This window comes from Anas acuta, chromosome 15, assembly GCF_963932015.1.
Source record: "Anas acuta chromosome 15, bAnaAcu1.1, whole genome shotgun sequence".
In the NCBI taxonomy this organism is placed as follows: Eukaryota; Metazoa; Chordata; class Aves; order Anseriformes; family Anatidae; genus Anas; species Anas acuta.
Window position 1 is genome coordinate 15884341 of NC_088993.1, and position 23779 is coordinate 15908119.

The 23779-nt window shown below is 43.9% G+C and overlaps 1 protein-coding gene and 1 long non-coding RNA gene across 5 annotated transcripts in view; one reads left to right on the forward strand and one right to left on the reverse strand.

Moving 5' to 3' along the window:
• Positions 1–22068, forward strand: part of EPN2 (epsin 2) — a 42829-nt gene extending 20761 nt beyond the window's left edge. Inside the window, exons 3-9 of one of the 4 annotated variants that reach the window (XM_068699500.1) lie at positions 8262–8386; positions 9906–9998; positions 10263–10419; positions 13100–13273; positions 14825–14917; positions 15799–16014; positions 17573–22068. In XM_068699500.1, coding sequence (XP_068555601.1) covers positions 8262–8386; positions 9906–9998; positions 10263–10419; positions 13100–13273; positions 14825–14917; positions 15799–16014; positions 17573–17910 — 1196 coding nt within the window. In that variant the 3' untranslated portion in view covers positions 17911–22068. The remainder of the gene's footprint in view (positions 1–8261; positions 8387–9905; positions 9999–10262; positions 10420–13099; positions 13274–14824; positions 14918–15798; positions 16015–17572) is intronic. The other 3 variants (XM_068699501.1, XM_068699502.1, XM_068699504.1) reach the window with 3 other exon arrangements.
• Positions 2636–5555, reverse strand: LOC137864901 (uncharacterized). The gene is made up of 2 exons (XR_011101682.1): positions 5382–5555; positions 2636–5250 (listed from the first exon to the last, which is right to left on the reverse strand). It is a non-coding gene; the product is annotated as an uncharacterized lncRNA (long non-coding RNA).
• Positions 22069–23779: the final 1711 nt, after the last annotated feature.

Genomic DNA, 23779 nt, shown 5'->3' on the forward strand with positions numbered 1-23779 from the left:
AAACGCTGCCAGAGGCCTCCAACTCTTTCTCACAGCCAGGATTGAGCAATGCAGGGCGTGTTTCTGAGTTGTTATTCCTTGGACATTTTAGGAATTTTGATGGGGGACTAGATGTCAAGAAGCGAGTTTGGTCATCCTGTCAGTGCGGAGGGTTAGGTTACTCGGAATTCGCACTTGTGTCCTGCTCTGCTGCCTATCTCTGTAGGATTGTCTCTGAGGTAATGGTTTCTTAACCTTTTTTTCCTCTTCCCCCTTAAGCATGTGCCTAAGAAGCTTTAGAAATCTCAGGCTTTTCTTCCTGTAGGTGGTTCTTCTGTTGCAGACTCGCCAGTGTTTAATTATCTGTTAGCGAAAACACAGATGGCTGTTAATTGTTCAGACCTGTATCTTCTGAAATTTGAATGCATTTCTAGTACAGATGGTTTATTTGAGTGTAGCAAAGCAAACCAGCACCTTGCAAAAGGTGTGCAGAGCTTTGTCCTTTGTTGTAGGACGAGGAGTTTCATCTAAACCAGACATTTAAACTGGTACATAAATGTGGGGGTTCCTTACACCTTTTAATGGAAAAGTCGCTTTTCAGAAGTTAGAGATTGTATCCATCGTGATTTCTTTTATTCTCCAATGATATCCTTGTTTTGTTCTGAAGACAGGGACTCAGCAGGCTGTATAGAAGGAATTACATTAAGGTTGGTTCCTGGGAAGTCCTCTCCTTATTGCAATTTCAGATGCAGTCACTGTACTGCGTGCTCTGGTAGAATTGTGCTGTAGGAGAAGAGATCAGAGGCATCTAGACTTAATTATGTCTTTTGCAATCTATAGGAGGAGATTTGCCTCTAAGAAAATGTACACCCAGTCTCCTGCTAAAAGTATTTAGTGTGTTTTGTTGGCATTTGAACATAAATTAAGTTGGGGCGAGCGTAACAACCTTCCCACCAACAAAGCTAGAGGAAATGTTTCATCTCTGTGCTTTGGTATGAGCAGACTTTACGTTTGTTTCTTGTTGGGCACAATGCATGGGGAGTGCAGATTTTGAGGATTTGTAGCTGATTGCATTCTTCTTGTTTGAAGAGATGGTTTGTGGCTACTAAAACCTCCTAATTTTTAGTACTGTCTTGCAGAAGAAAAAAAAATCTGAGCTCTCTGAATGTGCTTAATAGCTTCTCCAGGACAGATCGTGAGGGGAACAAGTAACTTCTACTGGATAAGGTGTCAGATTTGAGCAAGGGACATCTTCCCCCCTATCAGTTACTAAATGAGCAGTGTCAGATAAGTCCATGGGCCGCTTTTTGTTTGCTTTCTTCAAAAATACTGAGATAGCTGCAGCATACAGCATTGGCTGTAAATATTGCAGTGCTGTAGCAGCTCTTCTCCAGCTTCTCCCAGCATACGTGTAGGCTTGTATCTACAGTGGGTATATGATTGGTTTTGTATTTGATGTTGAGCTTGAGGGTTTTGTCTTGGTGGGGTTGCTTGTCTTTGTATTCCAAATGATCCTTTCTGGAAAAATAAAAGCAGCACTGATAGCCTGAACAGCGTGAGAGAATTCAAGGTGGAAAAAGGTCTCGAGTGATTTCCCATCGGCCTGTACTGCACTGACAAATAGGGATGTTTTCCTTGCAAATAATTTCATCTCACCTCTAACAGTCCTGTGGAAAGTGAAATGGTGAAGCACGGGAGTTTTTAATAAAATCCTTCCCCCCAAAGCTTCATCTTAATGATTCTGTTGGACCTGCAGATCTCTGCGCTGTAAAGCTTGTGAGATTCTGGGAATACATCATGGCATGTGATCATTACTGACTATTGATGTTGTCATTTGTAAAAATATTGGTATGTTTTAGCTACAATCTGTAGCTTTACGATCGGAAAATGGAAGCCAAGAGAGATACTGTACAGCTAAAAGCAAAAAGCTTCCTCCTCCCAGCCTCATCTTGGCAGCACTTTGTGACGTGCTGGAGACTGTTGGCTGTTTTCTGGTCCATAGCTAGGGGCAATTAATGCTCGGGTTAAGATTTATTAAATACCCCATGACACAATTTGTTAAACTCATGTATATTATTTTGGAAAAAGTGCAAACTGTATGGAGTTTCCTTTCAGGTGAAAGGAATACATTTGCGTGATGCTGAAACTAACTTCACTGGGGAGGGGAAGGAACAGAAGGTCAATATTTGAAATGTTTGGGAGCAGTAGTGCCCCACCTCTGATCTGGCTTTGTGTCTAAATATTGTCTTTATGCTCAGCGTTAGTCACTCAGGTTGGAAATCTGCAGCCTCTTGCTTCCAGCCCTCTTCCACCCGTGGCTGCTGAGATCACTTAAATAGGATTCAGCTTCTTAATATAGAGCTCTACGTCTGCGCCGCGAGGCTGTGGCAGACCTGGGAGCACCTCTGTGAGATCTGCTGCTTGTGATCCAGTCCTCCAGGCAGTAACTCCTGCTTTTTGGTGCTCTTTCAGCAGAAGCTCACTGCCAAGGCGCTGGAGTCAGCAGCGTGGCAGGAGCATCGCCTGCGGTCACATCTGAGGGGGATTGGTTTGGGTACTGGGCTTCAACACCTGCAGAAGCCCCTAGATATGAGCACCTGGACGTGGATCACCCCATCTTTTTCAAGCATCCTTGGAGCAGTTGGGTTGAGCTGCCTGTAGGAGGCTGCAGCAGCTCCTCGTGGCTGGGGGCTGCTTAGGGGAGGCAGCAAAATATCAGCAAAGTCCTCTACCGGGGGGGAAGAGCCTGACACAGCCAGTTCCTCAGCACCCCTTCCCCCAGAATGAGTTTGTGTGGATGTGTTTAAACTTCGAAGGATCCCTGGAAACCGCTGGTCCTCTCCTTACACGATTTTTTGTGCTTTAAAACCACGTTTTAAAAGCAGTGCTGCTCTTTCGAGAGGTTCTGTCCCTCCAGGCCCAGCTGTGTTACTTCAGGCTGTGCACATCCTTTCCTCAAGGCCATCTGCTGCTCTGGGTTTGGGTTGCATCTAGAAATGGGTATCAGGGCAAGACGGGTGTGTGTTCTCCTGTCCTGGTCTCCTGCACACAGACGTGGCAGCCGGAGCCAGGCACAGCTTGGTGTGACCCAATTTTATGGGAGCACTTTGCCCGGAGGTAGGCTGCTTGCCCGAGAAATCGGGTTCATTGTACAGACAGCTGATTTGATAAAAGGTTGCTTAAAGACTCACTGAAAGGGGCTTTTACAGACCTTGTGAAGTGCCAAGTCTGTTAACCTTGCGTGTAAAGATTTTGGGAGCAGTCTTTTAACTGAAATGATGAGTTTTAATATTTCCAGTGATGGCTCGCATGAAGTTGACTCGTTATTTAAAAGCAGCTCTGTGAAGCATCAACGAGTTCCTGTTCACTCAACTATTTCAGCTCTGTCTCCCTTTTTGTTCGGAGTAGAAAATAATTGAGAGGAGTTGGTAATTCAGGTGTGACATTACAGAAAGCTCGGAGCGCTGGGCTCTTCATTCCCTTGCAGTCTGTTCTGCAGCTCTGCAGGTTGGGATCTGCCTCTGGCCTTCCATCCGAGTCGGGGAACATCTGGCATAACATGGAGCAACCAACCTGGGTGAGCTGCTTGGCTGATTTCTGCAGTTTGAGGTGTTGCAGGAGGCTGGCAGACTCCTGTGTTTGCTGCCAGGTGTCACCTGACAACTTGATTTAATCCTCTCATTGTACTGTACTTTTCTTGGTGCTCTGAGTAAAGGTGGGAGGTGGCCTTGGCGTAACCAGGCTCCGGTAGTTGGAATAAATTACCTGGATTTATTTAGATGAATCTATTAAGATAAGTGTAGCGATCATATGAGAGAAGAAATAGTCCTCGACTAAAAGAAGCCTCAAGGATCTGTTCAGAATTAAATGAAACGTGAAAGTGCTCCGCCTGCCTCAGTGCAACTGGAAATGGTGCAGCAAGGCTGGTCAGCTCCACCGTGACACGTTGATGGGTGCTGTTAATTCCCAGCCTGTATTGGAAAGATCTCTTCAATTTCCAGTGGGAACCTGGATCGCACAACTCCTTCTAGATCAGGCAGTTTGCAGGTGCCAGTTCATAATTTGAGAGCTAAGACTGCCTTTTGGAAAACAGACCATCAGTATTTGAACAGGCTTTCATTTGAAGACCAACACGTGGGATCTACGTTTGGATCCAGAGTGGGTTCCTCTTGGTTTCTAAGAGCTTACCATGGTATTTTCTCATTTTTCAAGTCACACTTTGTTTTTTTCTACCTTTTTAGAAGGACCAGTGGTGTGATGAAGCTGAATAAATGTGACTAAGAACGCCCTCCTGCAGGTGGTGAAGCCAGGGCTTGCTTTCTGTGGCATCACTTGGTGTGGAGTGGCAACAAAAAACCCACAACCAACAAGCATGGGCTTCTGAACAGAAATACCTGCTCTCATCTTCATGCTGGGACTGACTTTATCACTAATACAGACAATGACTCTGCTTTTTAGCTGCATACTGTATACATCCTTTAATTAACCGAACCTTCGGGCGTCTCCAGAGGGCTTTTAATAAAGCCAAAATACAGCAAATTACCAATAAATACGTACGAAAGACGTCATAGCCCATGCTGGAGACAGATGGTGGAGCAGAATCCTGCCTCGGTGATTATCTGGGGTTGGAAATGACTTCCCTGTGCCTCCGCTCCATCCAGGCAGGGAAGCAGCCCGGTGGCAGCCCCCGGCAGAAGCAGACGCCTCTGGGCAGCCTCGGGGGGAGCCCGGACCTCCAAAATCCCCAAGCAGCAACAAAGCGGGGCTTAGCAGGTCAGAATTGATCTATTGAGTCCCATCTTACATAAACATCTGAGTTAACTGTCATGTGCTGGGGGATAAGGGGTTCTTTGTGTGGCAGCGGTGCTGTTACTACGGCAATAACCTTTATGCCAGATCCTCGCCCCCCCCGAAACGGTAAGGCCGGGATGTGGCCACTACAGAGGGGCAGTGACAGCACCGAGGGACTCGAGAGGTGGCCTTGCTGGATAAAACGTGCCAGATCGCTGCCAAGAACAGCACGCTGAATGTCCTTTAATCCTATTTTCAAAAAAAACATGCTGTCTGCTAGCTAATGCAGACGGCTTTACAACCACTGTGGAAGTTTTAGTGTAAAATGGCAACGCTTTTATCGATGTTTTTCTTCTTATTAATGTAAGGCCCAAGGATAAATTTCAACCAACAATTTTTGCCCTCGTTTTTTTTTTTTGCACGAAGAACTCCAGAGTGCCACAGTGGAGTTAATAAAACCAAGCAGAATTGCTGAAAAGCCTGAAAGTGAAAAGAAACAAGCGATGCCTGCGAGCCCCCTTATTACCTGTGCTCAACCCCTGGATGCTGGTCTCTGCTGGGAGCCCAGAGGTCGCACAGTGCCCTGCCAGGCCAGGCAGCTGAGGACACACCAGGGAGGACGAGTGCAGTGCTTCCAGTGGGCTGCAGCCGCCCGTTCTTGCAGCTACCTGGCACAAAATGGTGTGTGCTGCTGCAGGCTGGAGCTGCTGAGCGCTTACAGCCCTTCATGTGGGCTTGGGTGGGAAAACAAAGGGCTGAAGTGAAGGAATCCATCTCGCATGCTTTTAAAGTCATCCTACCATCAGCTGCTTAGTTGTTGTGGAGTTTAATTAGCGTCAACAGAGATGAAAAACCCCTGTGCAGAAGGTCCAGGAAATCACCATCTCGCCCCCAGCTGCGGTTCAAGAAGCAGGAGGCACCTTCCTCATCATGCTCCAGATGCCGTCTGCTCTCAGGTGACCCTGGTGGTGTCCCTTCAGTGTGTCCAGCCTTGTTTTGAAACCATTATGAATCTGGCCTTCTGTAATTCCTGCTGGAAAGCTGCTGCTTGGAGGTGATCCGTTTGTAATTGTCTCTCAGTTTTATTCAGTTATTTTTTATTGTTAGTTTTTGTCCCTCTACCTTAAATAGCTTTTTTCATTCCATAGTATTTGCAAACCTGATGTATTTAGCATCTGTAATCTGCTCGATCTTTTTTTTTATGAAGATAAACGTATAAAATATTCCCTGTGCTCAGAAGGGAAGCATCTTCACATCCACTCTGTTCTCAAAATCATTTGTTGAGGGTTTGTATGACTGGAACTGCATTTGGTGTGTCAGATTAATTCTGAGTACTGCTTTGATGCACGGGGCTGCTGTCAGTGACAGCCGTAGGAAGCTAGTGGCTGGCAGATCCTGCCTGGGTTGGTACCAAAGTTCTTTATACCTCTGTTGCTTCCAGTCAATGCCCCCAGTTTGCAGAAGGTTGTCATCAAATCCTTTTCCATTTCTTGTTCCCTTCTCAGCCATCAGCTTTATATGTTCTGGCTCCTCCTTCTACTGCGACAGCGTTTCATAGCATTGTCTTGGCATTTTCCTGTAAGCTGCATTTTGTTTGTTAACAAACAAAAGGTTCTTAAGGTTGGTCTTCAAGCTAGTTGTTGAGAAGCTGCTGGTAAGCTTCCTTGGCGATGGGCTTCTTCGCCTGTTTTGGTTTTCACACTGAGCTCTGTTTCACAGCACCGTCCTGTTGAGCATCACAAAAAGCTCTGCTTTTCCTTTTGGTAGAAAAAGTTAGAAAAAGATCTTGTTTTTTCTGTCGTGTGCTACTGTTGGTAACCTCCTGTTGAGTTCTATCCTCTTCCCTCTTGAATTTGGTTTATTTTTGTATTTAAGAACATCCAAGCTTTTTCCAAACACTTTAAGGTCGTGCTATGCCCTACTGCCAGACATCCTGTTCTCTGATGTCCTTTTTATTCCTGTAATCATCCAAATAATGGATTGGAGAGCCTGTCTGTGACTGCTGGAGCAAGAAGTACTCATGAAGCAGGCTAAATATAGATACTTCATGTGAGAGAGAGTTTGGAAAAGTGATCGGATTGATGGATGAGTAACACCTTCCTAAACGTGCAGCAAGGAGCGAGTCTGCTTGGCCTGAAAGCTTTGGGACCAGCACAGCGTGGATGGTTTTGGGTGATAAAGCTGTCCCTGTAGGAACAGAACGGGATGGGGTGGCACAGCGAGTGTAGGGTGGGAAGGGGCAGGCATACCCCATCGGCTGGAGCCAGCTTTCTGGATGAAAGAGGAACGGGCAGTTTTTATTTCGTAGAGCCATTTTGGCCTAAAAGGTAAGGGGAGAACAAGACTGGGAAATGTTTGGAGTATTAAAACAGGAACTGAAAAAATGCTTCTAAAATTACCGTTCAGCAATCAAATTTCTACCTACCCAACCTCGTAAAGGACTGATTTCTTGAGCTTGACATTCTAGTTCAGAAACGTGCTTCCTGTTTGTTAAATATTAACACATATTTTGAACAACTGGAATTACCATTCCAGCCATTACATCCAAACTTCCTCGTCTACCAAGATAAAATTTCAGTTTGAATAATCTGGGTGCTAGAGAATTACCCCAAAAGTTGCTTAATGACTCTGTAGCGATAACTAGAGTTGTCCCATTGGGATGGGAGTTTCTGTATGCTACTGCAGAGAAAACATCACTAACAGATGATTTATGCTTTGAGAAATTGTATATTTTAGCTGCCCAGCTTGATTGTTTTTCTGAGGGGCGGGGGTACGTTGCCAGCAGTTATTAGCTAACAGAGACCTCATCCGAAGAAAGAGCAGCCAGCAACAAAAAATAAACAATGCCCCCAACATATATACCAAACCTTTTTTTTTTTTAGCAGAGAATGATAAAGTATTTTTGTGAATTTTCATTCTGAATAGCCGGTTTGTTTGCCTCTGAGCCTGCTTAGCAGTTAAGAATAGTTCTTTATCTGTCCCGTTTAAGACTGTATTATTTTACAGAAAAGTGGGCGGTGTCCAGTTTTACCCTGGCATTGGCCAGCTCCCAGCAAATTCTTACTGACGTTAGATGTAAGAAATATTGACAAACGTTTAAGTGATTAATTCCGAGCTTCAAGTCAGCAACCTGTCTCCCCGAAGCTCTGCTGAGCAGGGTCTGCAGCCCTTGTTGGGGCCGGCTTGTTGACATGTCCTGATACTACAAAAAGCCTTTGTTCCCCGGAAACATTTCTCCTTTAAAGCAAGCAGAGAGCCTTGCAAATTTCTCCCTTCTAAATTTCTCTGGCTTGCTGCCCTGGGCTGAGAGCTAGAGGTTCAGCTCTCGGAAGGAGCTTTACCCCGACGGCTCAGGGCATGGCCACCGGCCCTGCGCCCCTCGAGGCACCCACTGCTGCCTTCAGGACCTCGGGCCTGGCACGGGAAGGCATCAGACCTCTTCTGCCTTTTTGGTATATATCATTTATAATCTGCTGCTTTGTTTCCGACAGCTACATCCCCTCGAGTTTCCTCTGAGCTGGAGCAGGCCCGGCCTCAGACGAGCGGAGAAGAAGAGCTCCAGCTGCAGCTGGCGCTGGCGATGAGCAGGGAGGTGGCGGAGCAGGTCAGTGCCCGTGTAGGTTTTCCAACCTGTCCAATTTCCTAGCCGGGGCTCTGTCTGCTCTCTGTGATGTTAGCTTGGCTTTGCTCCAGGTGGAGATGGGGGGGAGAGGCCATTCTGGGAGATGTTGCTCTTTCTTTTTTTTTTTTTTAATCTCTTTTTAAAGTAGCTATGGGCTTCGTGCTGTTGAGACTAGTGGGAGATGACAGTCGCTTTGCGAGAAGACTTGGTTGTGTGGGAGGATGTTAATCATCGCACTGCTGAAGGTGCTTTCTGTAAGGAAGAACTGGAAACATGACTAGTCCTGAAAGCTTTCATTAATGGGGCCAGCATATGAAATGTCACTGAATTCCGGTTATAATGAAATTTTGAGTGATTGGCCCATTTGGCGAGCTTGTCTGGAACACAAGGGCGATGTAACACAAAGTGCTTCAGTAGCTAAGTAACCTTTTTTGAAATAACGTAGCTGTTAAACCATCACTTTGGGTATGTTACTATGTTAATTCTTAAGAGGTTCATTCTGGTTTGGGAGTAAATGCTGTAATTGTGGATAAAGCCTGCTGCATGTCAACATAACATGTAACAAAGGTGCTGAATCTCAGCTAGGAGTGAAAATTCAAGTCAGCCATGCAGAGTGTCCATAATATTTTTAAAGGCTTCCTGGGACAAGTGTAGCATCCTGCTGTATGTTACGCATCAGAATCTCTGTGCTTTGAAAGGGCAACTGTCACCCAGTAAACCCTGTCGTTATTAAGCAATCAAGTTAAAGAAAATAAGCATCAGAATATATCAGTTGAAATAGCTTGAAAATTGCAAGGGAGATGCCAGTTGGGGAATCAGTCAACTTCTGAAAGACTTGGTGCAAGCAAAATATTTTCAATAGTCAAATCTGCCACAAACATGGTAGTTGACAGATGCTAAAACCTACAAAATACTCATGGAGTTGGCTAGGTTAATTCATTTAGATTTCTTCATAGATGCAACAGTTGCCCCAGATGTGGAAGGAAGCTGACAAAAGCCAGGAAAAGTAGAGTTGAAATCACTAAGTCCTTCAGTGCTGATTTGACTAACCAAAACCCACGATAATTTAAAGATGGAATATTTACTTTGTCTTTAAATTCAGCGGGGTTTCTAGCAATGTAAGTGAATTGTTGGAAATGAAGTTTCGTGTGTAGCTTTCCCATCAGGAGTAAAACAACAGGAGGGGAAATTTCAGTCGGCAAAATGGATGTTGTAAGGATTGCTCTGTTGGCTGGTGTTACGGGGTCGGCTTGCTCCTGACCTCTGCCTGAGCGAGGTGAGAATCCCAGGAGGAATTTGTTCTCCCTGGTGTGTTAAGTACAAGTCACAGCAAATAATCCCGGCCATCCCACCGCGCCTGCCTGCGGCGCACACCGATCCTGGGGGGCCGGCGGTGCTGCTTGGTGCTGCTTGGGCTTCCCCTGGCAGCGTCCTGCGGGGCTGGACACCCGAGGGAGCAGGCAGCACAGTCTAGGCTCATGGTCTATATCAACAGTGTTGATTTCCTTTGCAGGAGGAGCGCCTCAGACGCGGAGATGATCTGAGATTACAGATGGCTCTGGAGGAGAGTCGCAGAGACACAATTAAAATTCCCAAAAAGAAGGAGGTAGTGCCTTCAACTAAGAAATTCCCGGTTACGCTGCCAAAAGCTGAAATACAGTAACACGAAATAGCTTAATTCTGAGCTCTTTTATGCTTTTGGGATTGCTTTGTTGTATAGCTTAAAGCTTCTTCCATGCGGGTTAAATTTCAAAGTACTAGTCGATGCAGGTGTGTAAAAGGAAAAAAAAAAATGCTTCTTCACTCTCATGGGTTTGTACTTCAGACTGGTAATGCTCTTGATTAAAGCTCAGATTGTTCCTGCCCTCAGCATACAACTCTCTTGGACCTAATGGATGCCCTGCCCTCATCGGCACCGGCCCCACAGAAAACAGAGCCTTGGGGACCTCCTGCTGTTGCAAACCAAACAGATCCCTGGGGAGGATCCACAGCTGCAGCTACTGCCTCTGACCCATGGCAATCATTTGGTAAGATTAAACTCTGCCAGAAGGGAATGCTTATCTTAAAAGGACTCGCTTTTTAACATTGAGCTTTTCCAGGTTTCTCAACAGCAGTGCACAGTGTCACGCTTGATAACAACAGCGTATTAGTCCCTTTTGGTTGTTTCCTGTGCTCCAGAATTAACATTCCCTTAACATTTTCAAGCAGAAACAAATGGAAGTTGTGATCCTTTCCTGCTTTTTAAGCAGCTGAGATTTTTGTGTGTGCGTTTTGAATCTTAAAAAAGAGGAGGAGAGTGAAGCTTCTGTCTTCTCCTTAGGCAGCAAAAACAACTTGTCTCATCCTGGGGGGATGCTCCTGCTTTGACTGCTAGCTGTGTCCAGTGGCATGGGCTTAGACTCTTGCCAATATTTAATTAATGTAGTACTCGAGCAGGATGCTGTGGGTAGGAAGGCCGTAGCTCTAAATTGCTGTGTCTTGCTCCTAGCGAGATGGGCTGTGTATGCCATCAGAATGAGAAGGATGAAATTGCTTCGATGGAGATTTTTTTTTATACTAAACAAAAATTGAAGTTACTATTTTAAATAGTCTCAGCTTTTCATAAGCTTTTGGTGCTAAATTCATGGAATTTCTTCCTGAAGTCAAAGATCTGGTGCTTCACATGTTCAGGGGCAATAGTTCCAGGTTTTGCATGATTATTTTTTTATGTGCTCATTTTACCACCCGTGCAGCGTGCTGTTTTGTAGGCTAGCCAAAATCTGCCCAAGGCTTTACTCCTTTCCTTCAGAAGGCTGATGGCTCCTCACAGTAGATGTTAAACTCTCTGTGCCTGTGGAATCAGCGTTAGATCTATTTTTTGTTGGCTTTACATTTGGTTTGTTTGTTTTATTTTTGAGGATTCAGCATGTTCTGTGCAGGGGGCCCTTTCTTCCTGAAGACCAGCAGCTTAGCTCTGTCAGTTTTGCTGCCGGCTGGTGTTTCGAGGCTGACCTCTGCTGTAATGTGCTGCGGAGTTGTCTCATTAGGAGTCAGCGTGCTACCCTCTGGAAACCTGATGATATTTTGAAGTTTAATACTAAAGTGCATCGTTATTTTTATTTATTTTTTCCTTGTGGTGGCATTAAAAGCACCCACTTAGCTGCTGGGACAACTGCAGTTCATTGTTTAACTGTAACCTGTGGCTTTTTTGGGTGGTAAACTTCAAGCACAAAATTAGAACAATTCAAAGTTTTAGGCCCCAATGCAGTGGAGATTCGATGTTCTTTTTTCCCTGGTTAAAAAACAAACAAAACCCACCTCCTTCAAATCTCCTGCTTGATATATCATCCACTGACAACCTTTTCCATGCATCAGCTGCAGCTGTAGCGTTTCCTCCCAGTGGCTCCAAACTTTATTAATGCCATATAACAACCCCTTGTTCCAGCTTGCTGGTTACTTGGCTCCCAAGGGTAGGCTCGAAGATGTGAGATTTATGAATTTGACTGCTACTAAAAGAGTGACTCATTAAACTGTAATTCTCAAATCCTGCTCGTGCTTTGGCATTTCAGGAGAGATAATGGAAGCTAAGGGAAGGTATCTTCCTGAGTGCTCTAATTTTGTGAGCTCTCTTTATGAAAGAAAAGACTTTTTTTGAAAGCTTCCGTTTCTGGGAAGCTCTGTCATTAGCATTTCTTGTGTGGCGTTGTTTGTAACTCAGCACTAAGGACAGATAAAGGGAATCTAAGTGCTGGAGTGGGAACAGTTGGATTTATTTGGAGCATTTCAGCATTTCCTGGTCTGAAGCTGCTGCAAGACCGTGCCACCTGTTGATGAAACAAAGGCCAACACTGCAAATGGGAATCAGTGCCAGGGTGTGTGATGCTGAATTGTGTTTCAAGAATATCGGGCTGCCAAGAGGTTTTGTGTGTACCTTTAAAAAATAGAACGCTGTTCAGTTGTAATTTGAAGCCCACAAAGTGGTTAAAGGTTTTAGCTGTGCACTGCGTAGGTAATTCTGTTCTACCATCACTTCCACTGTCTGATTTGATCACCTGAGAGTGGCACAAGAAGTGCCTCTGAAGTACTAGCTTTGCCTTCCCGTGTTTCAGTGGCTGGGGAGGGGCAATGGGGATGGACAACATTGGGAAGAAAGCCCCAGTGATGCCTTCCAGCCGCTTCCTGGCCTGCTACAGATATGAAATGCGATTTGCTTTGGTGGTTTTGGGGTTTGATAAGCCCAAATAGTGTCATGTAGTGAAAGATGAGGTCACCTAAACTGAGGAGCAATAAATTACTAGGCTTAAAAGGAAGAATAAAAGGAAATAGGCAGGAAATTACATGTAGTGAGGCAAGTTTTTTTTCCCCTCCCTTCTGTGCATTCAGAAGTATACCATACCCTGTGTTTTAGATCACCTTGAGTCAGATACCATGAAGTCATTGGCAGGGTCTGTAGTGAAACCATATTTATTTTCATGTTGGAACTGCTGATTTTTTTAAATTCAGTTTCAAATGGGAACTTAGTATTATTCATCCATCTTCCACAGAATTTAGTTGTTCTTGTTTTTCTGCACGTATAACGTAAATCAGCGTTCCTTTATACTGAACTGCTTCACCTTTTTATGTTTAGTGTTAATAGGCAGTAATGGCTCATAACAGAGCTTCACCTCCTGTGAGAGCTTTCCAAAGTGAAACTGTACTGACTTGTGTTCCTGCTGGCTCTTCTTGCAGGTGCCAAACCAGCTGCTTCCGTTGACCCTTGGGCAGCACCAGCAGGATCTGCAACTCAGTCTCTGTCCAAAAATGTTGACCCTTGGGCTCCTGCTCAGCCATCTTCTACTGCAGCGAAGTCTTCTGTGGATCCTTGGGGACCAGCACCTGCAAACAAACCTCTCTCTACATCTGGTGAGAAATCATCTCATTCCATATCCATTTTATTTGAGTAATTTAAGGTGAAATTTGATTATTTTTTTTTCATTGCTTGGTTAAAAGAAACGTGCTGGACAATTAGCAGAATTGGTCAGTTAAGATAAATGGGAGATGCAATAGCTAGCAAGAAGAACTTAATATGTGATTACTCAGAGTTCTGAATTTGTGCTGCTCCTTTCTTTGTGCTCTTTCTTCTGCATTCTTCTATTAGTATGTGTGGATGCATGCCGAGCTCTTATGGCTGCTGCTGCTCTTGCATTTTTAACTGAGTTTTATTTTTAATTAGATGAGGACTTAATTTCTGGAAATGAATGTTGCTATAATTTTACCTTTCATCATGATAAATAGCTGTGCAGACGGATGCCTCTGCAGACATAGATTGGCAGGTTATGCAGCTTCACATTCTGAAGAAATAAAGGTTTGTTATTTGAAATTGAGGGTGCCGAATCTATCCCTAAACTTCGTTGTAGCAAGATGCAGAAGATGCTGATGTGATTGTCTATTCATCCTCTGTAACTAATGCAGCCTTAGTACCTGGCATTTTCATACTGGCACCACGGCTAAATGCATCCTAAATGCATTTTCTGCTGGTCATTCATCACAGCGTGTAATAAACAAAGGAGTCACGAAGTGGGTACTGCAAGCTGTGGTCTAATCTACTTTTCTCCGAGCAAAAGGCAGTAACTGGATTGTTCTGAGAATGCATGTTAAGCTGTGGTGGTCTTTGTTCTTGATAAGTATTATTATTATACAGAATCTTCACTCATTCTCTGCCTTTTGTGGAGCTATGTCTGTACCTTTGCTTGCTTGGAATGCGTTGAAGGTTAAAACTAAATTAGAAAAAAAAAGAAAAAGCATTTCTGTGCATACAAAAAAACCTTCAAAGCTTTTCAATATTGTGATTGCTGTTCATGTAGGTGTGGTTTTTCTTCCTCCATTTTGAGGCAAGGGTGTGTCCACGTTTTCAGAATGTTTTGTTTTCATTCGTTGCAAGCTATGGCCAAGTTTTGGGTTTTCAGCCAGCAGAGCCTTCCCATCTCTACATGGGGTAGATAACATTTTCTACTGCATTCCTATGCCTTTTAACTTAAGAAGCATAAGTCAAATCTTTAGTTAAGTTACAGTGGTGCTACTTTAAGAGCATATTTGGAAGAATCTGGAGAAGTCCATGGTTAAGGCTGTAAAATTGTTGCTGCTCTCTTTTTCTGCGGCAATGTATGCCTGCCTGGGCCTCTCTAGTGCAGGCACTCCATAAAATCCCAGCATGCTGAGGTGTGCCTTACATTGTGATTTACAAGCACGTCGCTCTGAATCACTCAGCTAATGCTGTAAGGACAGTTCTGTGGCATTATCCTTCCCGCTCCTGTGCAAGAGTAGGAGCTCTCAAGCTGATCCGCACTGCCCTCCTGGGACCTGACAGTGGCTTCCTGGTAACGTGCAGGGGTTAGAAATTGCTTTCAGTAGGATCAGGTGTGTGATGCAACCAAAGATCTGCTAATGACAGGGCTCTCTTGTTGTTTTGAACAGGAAGTACATCTTTTGACCTCTTCAGTAATTTGAATGGTACAGTTAAAGATGATTTTTCTGAATTTGACACACTTCGAACTTCCAAAAAGCCAGGTATGAATCCAATTTTTAGCACGTTTCTTTAAAAAGAAATCAAAACCACCACCACCAAACGCCTTCACAAAGAAAAAAGTTAAAGATGATGATAATGCAGCAATAAAAATTTGTTAACATTTTGGCCTGTGCATGAACTCATGGGGAACTGTCTTCTGGCATTGTGAGCCACAGAATGTTACTCTGCAACCTTTTGCTGTGTTGACCCAGAAATTTATTTGACCTCTATTCATGACATCCAGCATGTGTTTGGAGTATAGCTCATGCTTGGAGAGTCAAACCGAAAGATGTTGGCTGAATTTCTCAGGTATGTCAGTTTTAGTGGGTAACAATAGTAGGAAAATGTGAAAATAGGCCCCTGTGAATGCTTTAACTTATTTTTTATGTGGTCATTACTCACAAAACAAAAACTGACAGACCATAACATAGGAGTGCTTTGGTACCATCTACTTCCAGGACAATTCTGCCTGGAAGGTTGGTGACTAATTCAAGGCTTCTTGAATACAAAATAGAAAATCTGGGTGGAATCTAGTTAGGAAGGGCACAACAATGGTGCAGTGCAAGGGCAGAAGCCAAGGCTTTTGAATTTCTTTCTCTTGGAAACTCTTAGTCAGTTGCAAGAATATTAACCAACGCAAATCAGGAGGTGCCTTCTGAAGAGCTCTGCAACTCTTGCTGTAGCTTCTTGATATTCTCTTCTAAGCAATATTCGAGGTGTACGCTTGCATGTGGAGGGTGTCATGTGTACTGGGACATTGGAATGTGACTTATACAAACATCAGATTTTAAAATATTTCCTTTGCCAGAGATGGAGGGACTTTCTTTGCTTGATTGTATAGACCAATGAGTTAAGTTTTGTTTTTCTCTTTGTGTTGTTACAGCTGAATCAGGTTCCACTTTGCCATCCCAGCATAGCGGTACCACAAGCCCTGATCTCTTTGATTCCCAGCACTCGAGCATGACATCAGGCAAACAAAGTGCAGCTCGGAAAACCCCCGAGTCTTTTCTGGGCCCCAATGCTGCTCTGGTGAACCTGGATTCACTGGTGTCTAAGCCACCGCAACCCGTAACTTCACTGAATCCATTCTTAGCACCAGGTCTGTTCTTTCACATTCTTTCATTTTTTTTTTATTTTACCTTTCCCTTCCTATAGGAAAACTCTGCATTAACTCAATCCCATTTGATTTAACATTAGCCGGTTTTGGCTTTTTTTTCTGGATTACTTCAGCCAGCAGATCATGACTGAGAGCAGGAGGGTGAGACAGCATGGTTTCTAGGCATGCTGCCTGACCTTGAAAGCCTGGAGTTTCTACTCTTGTGTCTGCAGCTGGGTTAGCTTTGGTCAAGCAGTTTTCCTTCCACTTTTGCACTTGCTCGCTCAGAAGGATCTGGGTTAGAAGGCGGCTTTTGGTTATTAAGGATGATTGAACTAAAACTGATTGATTGTCAGAACAGGTAAGGGGTGAACATGTGCCACCAGAGAATCCCTTGGGAGGGTGTAATAGGTTCTTGTGGCAAGCATGTAGGGAATAGCCCTTTCCCTTGTGCTACTGCAGGCAAATTAGCATCTCTGGCTCCAACCTGAGGTTCCAAGTAGAAAACTCTGCAGTATATTTTAATGGCTTGCTGGTCAGGCTATCTTTAGGCTAGCATGATAACCCAGATTTGATTGAAACACACACTCTCAGTGTATTTGGGGAAAAAATAGACTGTCGCAGATCTCCTGTAAATTGGCTCTTGTTATAAATGAGCCTGTACTTAGAGCAGACTTAGGAGGTGGCGGTAAACACTTGGAAGATGTATGCATCTTTAAAAGCTATTCATATGCACTGAAATTACTGTGTGACACCAGTCCAGTGAAATACTTCAGTGATATTTCAGTATTTATTTTCTTCACTTTTCCAATGAGGAAAAAAGAAAAGAGTTTAAACTCCTTGGGTAGGAAAAAAGCAGTGATTGTGAAGAGCCTTGGCAGTGCTTAACCAGAGGAAATCTGTGTATCTGCCATTACCGGTTACTACAAAAAGTTTATAAGGGGTCACTGGGCCATCCAAATAGCACTATGCATATACGGCAAAAGGAATTTGTAGTGTTGGCAGCAGCCCAAAAAACCTCAAACGCTGGGAAAGTTATTCTCTGCTTTTTCTAGCACCGCTGTAATTCGGAAACAACTTGTTTACTTTATGAATTCTTGTCAAAACTCGGTGCCAGAAACATGTACAGCTTCTAAATGGAGTTGACTGGAAGAGATCCTGAAGAAAATGCACGCATCTGCAGTAGCTAGATTGCAGTAAGGGAGTACGAATTGCCTTTTTACGGGAAGTTCTTAGTAGTATTAAATAAAAATCAGATGTTGTAGGTAGGCATGTTCCAGGTTATCAAATTTAGAAGTCTTCATTCCCGTAGCTGTCAGCAAAAGTGGAAGATGTTGGTCAGTGAATGGATACTTCCAACAAAACGGACTGTAGTTGTGCACCAGTGCAGCCCCAGTCTGCTGAATGGCACCCACACTGGTTTCCCCACAGGGTGATTTGGGGTTGGGAGCATGCGGGGATGTACAGACGGTGCTTTCTTTGCTGGAAAGGATGATTTCCAAAACCTCAACGTTTATAGAGGTGCGATCTCCTTCCCTCTTCCCCCTTCTCTCAAAACCAGGCGCAGCTACAGCACCAACTCCAATCAACCCCTTCCAAGTGAATCAGCCTCAGCCACTCACTCTAAATCAGATGAGAGCGAGTCCTGTGATGGGAACCAGCCCTTCTTTCAGTGCTGTGCCACCAATAAGCATGGAGCCAATACCTCTGTCTTCCATGGCCCCAGTGCCTGTGGGAATGGCACCGATACCAGCTATGGGCACTGTGGCTTCTCTAACAAGGATGGGCCAGGGGCTGAACGTGAGCATTGCAGGATCAATGACCCAACCTCTTCACAGTACAGGAATCCCGCCGTCAGCGTCCCAGTCTACAAATACAACTAACCCTTTTCTCCTATAAAGACCCAATTAAAGGAACTTTCTTTTCATAGTGTTTCCAGGCTGAAGTCTTTACAGCGAAATGAACGTGGCCTGTGTGGACTGAACGGTGTGTAAGAGACTTGGAAGTAGATTTGCAGTTTACAGTTATGATCTTTGAAGAGTTGTCTCTACTTACCAGTTAATCTAAATCTAGTCTTTGCTACAGATGGTACCTTACTTTGGCTTGTTGAGCATTATGTGAAATGTTCAGACTTTTCACCAAAGTTAGATTCTGCCCATTTTGTTACTTTGTTAATCATTTCAATACACTTTCTAGGGAGAACCTGCCATTTTAAACTCCGTTGGCTATTTTGTAGATGTCAGATGATGTGCTGGATCCTGAAATTACTATTTACCTGCATCTGTCACTTCCTATGCCCATACGATAGACCTGAGATTCAGAGTGCTAGTGAATGTTTTGCACATAACTATACACAGTTCTAGACTGTTGGTTCACCCATAGTCCTTACTCTTAGAGGAGAACGATTCGGAGGGCCCAGGTGGCTGGTTTTTATGCATTAAACATTGCAACGCAAAATCGCACTGCTTTCGTATCAGAGGTTTGACCGAGAAAGCAAGCTTGTCTCGAAAGGAAAAAGCAGACAAAAAAAAAAAAAAACAAGAACATTCTCAAGTTGTCAAGTATAACGTGTGCTGTTGTATGCAGTGTTGAATTTGTACACTACTCTAAGGACTCCTGAGGAACTCTCTGTGAGTGGCATGCTGCACTCGTGCTGAGTGAGTGTCCTGCTCTGTGCTTGTCCAGTACCAGCTTCGTTTGGAAGTTATCATGTGTATTTTGTTTTTATTTGACTTACAATGTGAGTTGAAAGAAAAAAAAAAAAGAAATACAGTGGGACAACTTTGAATTCAATTTCACCGGGGCAAGCTTTAAAACTAATTCAGGCTTAACCTTGCTATATGCAGTTACTCTTGTATACTTTTGCACATATTTTGTTTAGTACAGTTTCATATTTGAGTTTGCAGAGTTACCTGATAGTCCTTTTTTTGCTAATTTTTATAATGTGGTTCTTATTTAACTGTCTGGTTTTGATAGATTTATCAAGTCTGGCTGAAAAATTAAGATATTGGCAAATGTCATTTTTATGGTTTTAATGCCCTCTTATTTATGGTTTTAGCTCTTTGTTTCTGTAAAGAGAGTTTAAAAGGGAAGATTAACACTAAAATATTTTACTTTTAAATGAAGTATTCATAATGCGAATCAAAACAAATTCTCGTGACTAATTATTTTTAGATGAATTGAATTTGAACATAACGTGATTTAAGACTACATTAAAAAGAAAAAACACTAAAGTCGCCTTTCCCTTGATTTGTTCCCGTTTTCCGATTACCAGAACGGACAGACGTTTAGCCTTTTTGAAGATCGGAAGAGAGGCTATTTTTTTCTTGTAATACTTCTTGAGATGTTAAAAATCCTAACGTACAAACGTGACTCATTAATTTTATCGACTAATATTTCTTAATGAAAGGTGCACTCCATCTTAATAACCGGTTCCATTTGCAGTTATTAATTGTAAGCTGAACTATCCGTTTTTAACTTGCATGTCTGGACTCATCGGCACTAAACCACGCTCAGGTTTCAGCCAGTGCTACTGGTGCAAACCTGGCCTTCTCAGAGCCGGCAGCGTTTCTGAGCTCTGCTTTCACAAATGTGCGCGGAGTACGTGGAAAGGGATGTCCCAGCGCTTGCTACTGCCTCGAGGGCATCTCTGAATGAACTGATGCATCTTGGTGGCCTTTCCCTAATAAGAAGGAGAAAAAAAAGAAAAAAGAAAAAAAAAAAAAAAGAAAAAAAAAAGCTGAAAGAAATTGCCAGAGTTCTGTGTCTTGGTGTAATGATGCTGTGTGGGACCGTGCCAGTCTAGGGCCGCGTGCCGCAGGAGGGAAGGGCTGGCTAACACGAAAGGGACTGGGTTGTATCTTCTGGTGGGTAGGGGAGGCTGAACGACTATCAAATCTAGGGTACAATCACAGATTTTAGCTGTGTAGGTCAGTGTAGCTCTATTAGTATATGGAATGCTAAATGTGTGGATGTTTCTATGCAGATTGTTCTATCCTCTTGATACTATTGAATTGCAAGTAGGATTCAGAATATTCATCTGCTTTTGTTTTTATATAGGAGGAAAAAAGAATTACTGTCCACACCCAGTATGTCTTTTAAAAAAAAGAAAAGAAAACAAAAAACCATTCATGTTGCCTTTCAGAATAAGGAAAAAATACTTTACTTTTTTGTTGTTGTTGAAGTTATTGAAAAGTGTAGACCAGGAAGGGTGTGATTCTTGCAGATGGGGGGGGGAAAGTGCTTTCCAATTGATCTGTGGCAAGATTTATCCTGTATTATTTTTCCAATTTAATTTTATCAACGGTGGAATTGAGGTCACTCAATGTTTTTTTCCCTTAGTCACTTGAATGCATTTGCAACAGTTAGATGGGGCATTATCTATTCAGCCAAGCAGTTCTAATCACATCCTCTCGTCAAACACTCGCTTGCTGTTTTCCAAGGCACGACGGGGTTGATAGTAAGCATTTAAAATTATCAAGTCATCTCGAGCTCAGAGTAACGATCTGTCACCGTGAATTGGGAAAAACGTGATGGTCTGGTAGGGAGCCCTGGCTTCAGGAAACTGCTGACTGGCAAATTGGTGCTTTTACCAAGCCACTTCTGTAGGAGCCGTCTACGTTGCGTAGACAGATGTGCATCGCGCAATAAACCATGGCAGGACACTGAACGGCCATCAGCGCTGCGAAGCCTTAGGCTGAGGACTCCAGCTGTGCCCACCTTCCCAGCCCGACCCGGGCGTTATAGGGCAGGGGGATGAGCGGCTGCGGTGCTAAATCCGCTGGGCTGGAGCCGTGCCCGGACCGCGCGGGTGCCGGGCAGGCGCGGGGTGCGCCGCCGGGGATGCTGCAAGGCGGCTTCTGCCCTAGCCAGGTGAAGCTTCAGCTGTGCCCAGAATGGTAACTCTATTTCACGGCGATTTAACTGCTATCCGGAATAATTCTCCCCCCCTCCCCGCCCTCCCACCTCTTCTTGCATGGGGGACGTACGCGTATCCGATCGCGTCTGCTCTGGCGTCTCTCTCTCTCCAAATGCATTTCCCTCTTCCCCTTCTTTTTCTCACTTGCGGATATTAAAAAAGTGCTTTTGATTTTTAAAAATGTTAGTATCCCAAAATAGCCTTACTGGTCAAATTGACCAAAGAGAAAGTGTTAATTATTTTGTAAAAAATAAAAATAAACAAAAATATCTTGGCATAATTTTAAACCCAAAATAAGCTCAGTTATTTATTCAGTTTTATACTATATAGAAACTAAACTACATCGAGGGGACAGGGAAGGAAAACCGTGGTGGGTTGTGGTGTTTACAGTCTTTTTGAAGTCCCGTAGCTAAGACAACTATTGTTATCCATCTTCCCTTTTGCTGTTACAGTTTCTAATGTGTACTGTATGTATTAATATTGCACAAATTGTGGAGAAATATATGGTTTATTTTTCACAGCAGAATCTCACAAGACTCGCTTCCTTTACAAGTGTTACAATTTAAATATTTACCAAACTGTTTTCATAATACTGGGAGCCGGCTGCTTTTTATGAATTTGTGCTGACTATTGACATTATTTACTGTATAAATAATTTATCATTTGTACTATTGTATCATAATGTCTGTATCTTTGTGTCATTTTTCCCGAGCGATGTCACAAATGTGATATTTAATAATGCCATCAGAACAGTGGAAAGACAAGGGGTTTGTAGGTGACTGGTCAGAATTAAAATTGTATTGCTTATATTCCAGACGTGTTGCTTTTTCGAGACTCTGCGTAGTGTTTATATCCTGTTCAAAACTGTTGCTCTCATGCTTGATTTAGTTCTCAAGAAAGCTGATGGATTGGTTGAGATTATTAAGGTGTGTGCTAAAAGTCCTAGGCTCTAGGAGAAATCTAACGGTTATTGAGAGTAATGCTTCTTGTACGTTGTCAATGTGATTTCTACGATGAATTCATCACTTTCCTGGGGCAGGCCTGCTCTTACTATGAGAAAGAAGGGTTTCTTATAGATCACTTAAATCAGAATCAGTTGAGACCTTACTAACTCAATAAAAATGAAGACTTGTGTTGCAGGTGGCTGAATTGCTTCTTTAAACCACGTTATCGTTCAAACAGCGTTTTTGGAGGGATGATCAACTACCTTTCTCTGCAGAGGCTTCAGTATCTCTGTCAAGACGGAATCTGGGGAGCACTTGACTTTTAAAGCCAGGCAGTCGTGGAATAAGGGTTGGGGGAACTGTGACAAAACTGACTTTTGGACTCCGTGCTTCCTGTTGTTGCAGTCGTTGCCGTACCGCTCCTGCAGCCTTGGCTCTGCCCCATCCATCGCGTGGCCCTGCAGGTTGGGTAGCAGCGAGCCTGCCTCCAGCTGGGAGGTGATTTCGGCTTCTCATTCAGGCTGGTTTAAATGGAAGGTACTTCATTATCAGGCTATGTCAAGAGCTGCCTCTCCAGAGCCCCTCCAGGTTTCCTGGAGCTGCGGTTTGCTGCCAATCAGACCGATCAGTAATCAAACACTTCATTTCTAGTGCTGTGACTGCAGTGGGGCTAGAGACCTGATGATCGGGAAGGTGGGCATGGAAAAAAAAGGCATCAGTTCTGTCTTTAATGGTTTGATTTCAGATTTGTGGCACAGAGCTTGCTGTGGGCGTTCCACAAACCCACCGCTTCAGGAGTGCTCCAGGTTCCCTGGGGAGCGAGTTCGCCTCCGGTCGGGTCTTTAATTCATTTTGCTTCTGTGTTGGGGCATGAAAAGAAAAAAGAAAAACCTCTGTTGCCACCCATGACTGCCCAGACACCTTTTTGTTTTTTGTACCTCTCCTTTGTACAGAAGGATGTTCTGTGACTCACGTTCTGCTCCTCTGCAGGACAGCTCTTCTCTGCCGGTGTGGTTTTTATTGCTCCTCTGGCCCTTCTCTCTCTCGTGATCAGTGCTGCTTCGCTCTTGTACTGTTTTCCTCTGGCCTCTTGAAATTGCATGGTTTTTTGGAATAAAGGTGCTTGTTACAGGAAAGGTTTAGGAAAAGCTTGAAGTGGAAATTTTTGTGATGAGTTTATAACACCCTTAAAAAGGAACTTAATACTGAATATTGCAAGCCAGAGGGGCTCCTGAAGCTGTTGGGAGAGATTCTTGCTGTGCCTGCGCCTTCCTCTGACCTTGGGCAAGCGCCTTTCTCCCTGCCCCGGGTTTCCTCTTCCTTTCTGCGAAGCGAGATGGTATTTGCCTGCTTTGGGGGAGGAAGAGAGCTATCTGGATAAAGTATTATCTAGAGGCTTGCCCTCATCCAGTGTTGCCAAGTATTTTTGCTGAGTACGAACATTGCTGCTACCTCTTGTTTGTCCTGGGTTGTGAGCGGTGCAAGCTGTGGTCTTCCGCTCGTTTTCATCGAGCTGGGGGGAAATGCTTTGAGCCAGTTTGTGCTCTGGCTTTGGCAAGATTTCTGCAACTGCTTGCAGCCCGCTTTCCTGAGAACCAAGCTTGATTTACACAGACCCCCATACTAAAAACTTCCGCTTTTTTTTCTTTTTTAAAGCTGTCATCTGCCTTCCAGGTAATCAGCTCCCCTCCGTACTGTGAAGTGGACACAAAATGAACATTGATTTTGGAAAGACGGCAGTTTGTTTGGGAGCTCAGGATTATAAATAGCTAAGAGCCAGTGTTGTACAGCGCGGTAGCGATCCTGCCTCTCGGTGTCTTGCTGTCAATCGATTATACCCTCTAATTGTTGAAGACTTTGGGTTTCAATGATTGGAAATGCCCCCTCCCTGTTCCCTTCGGTGCCT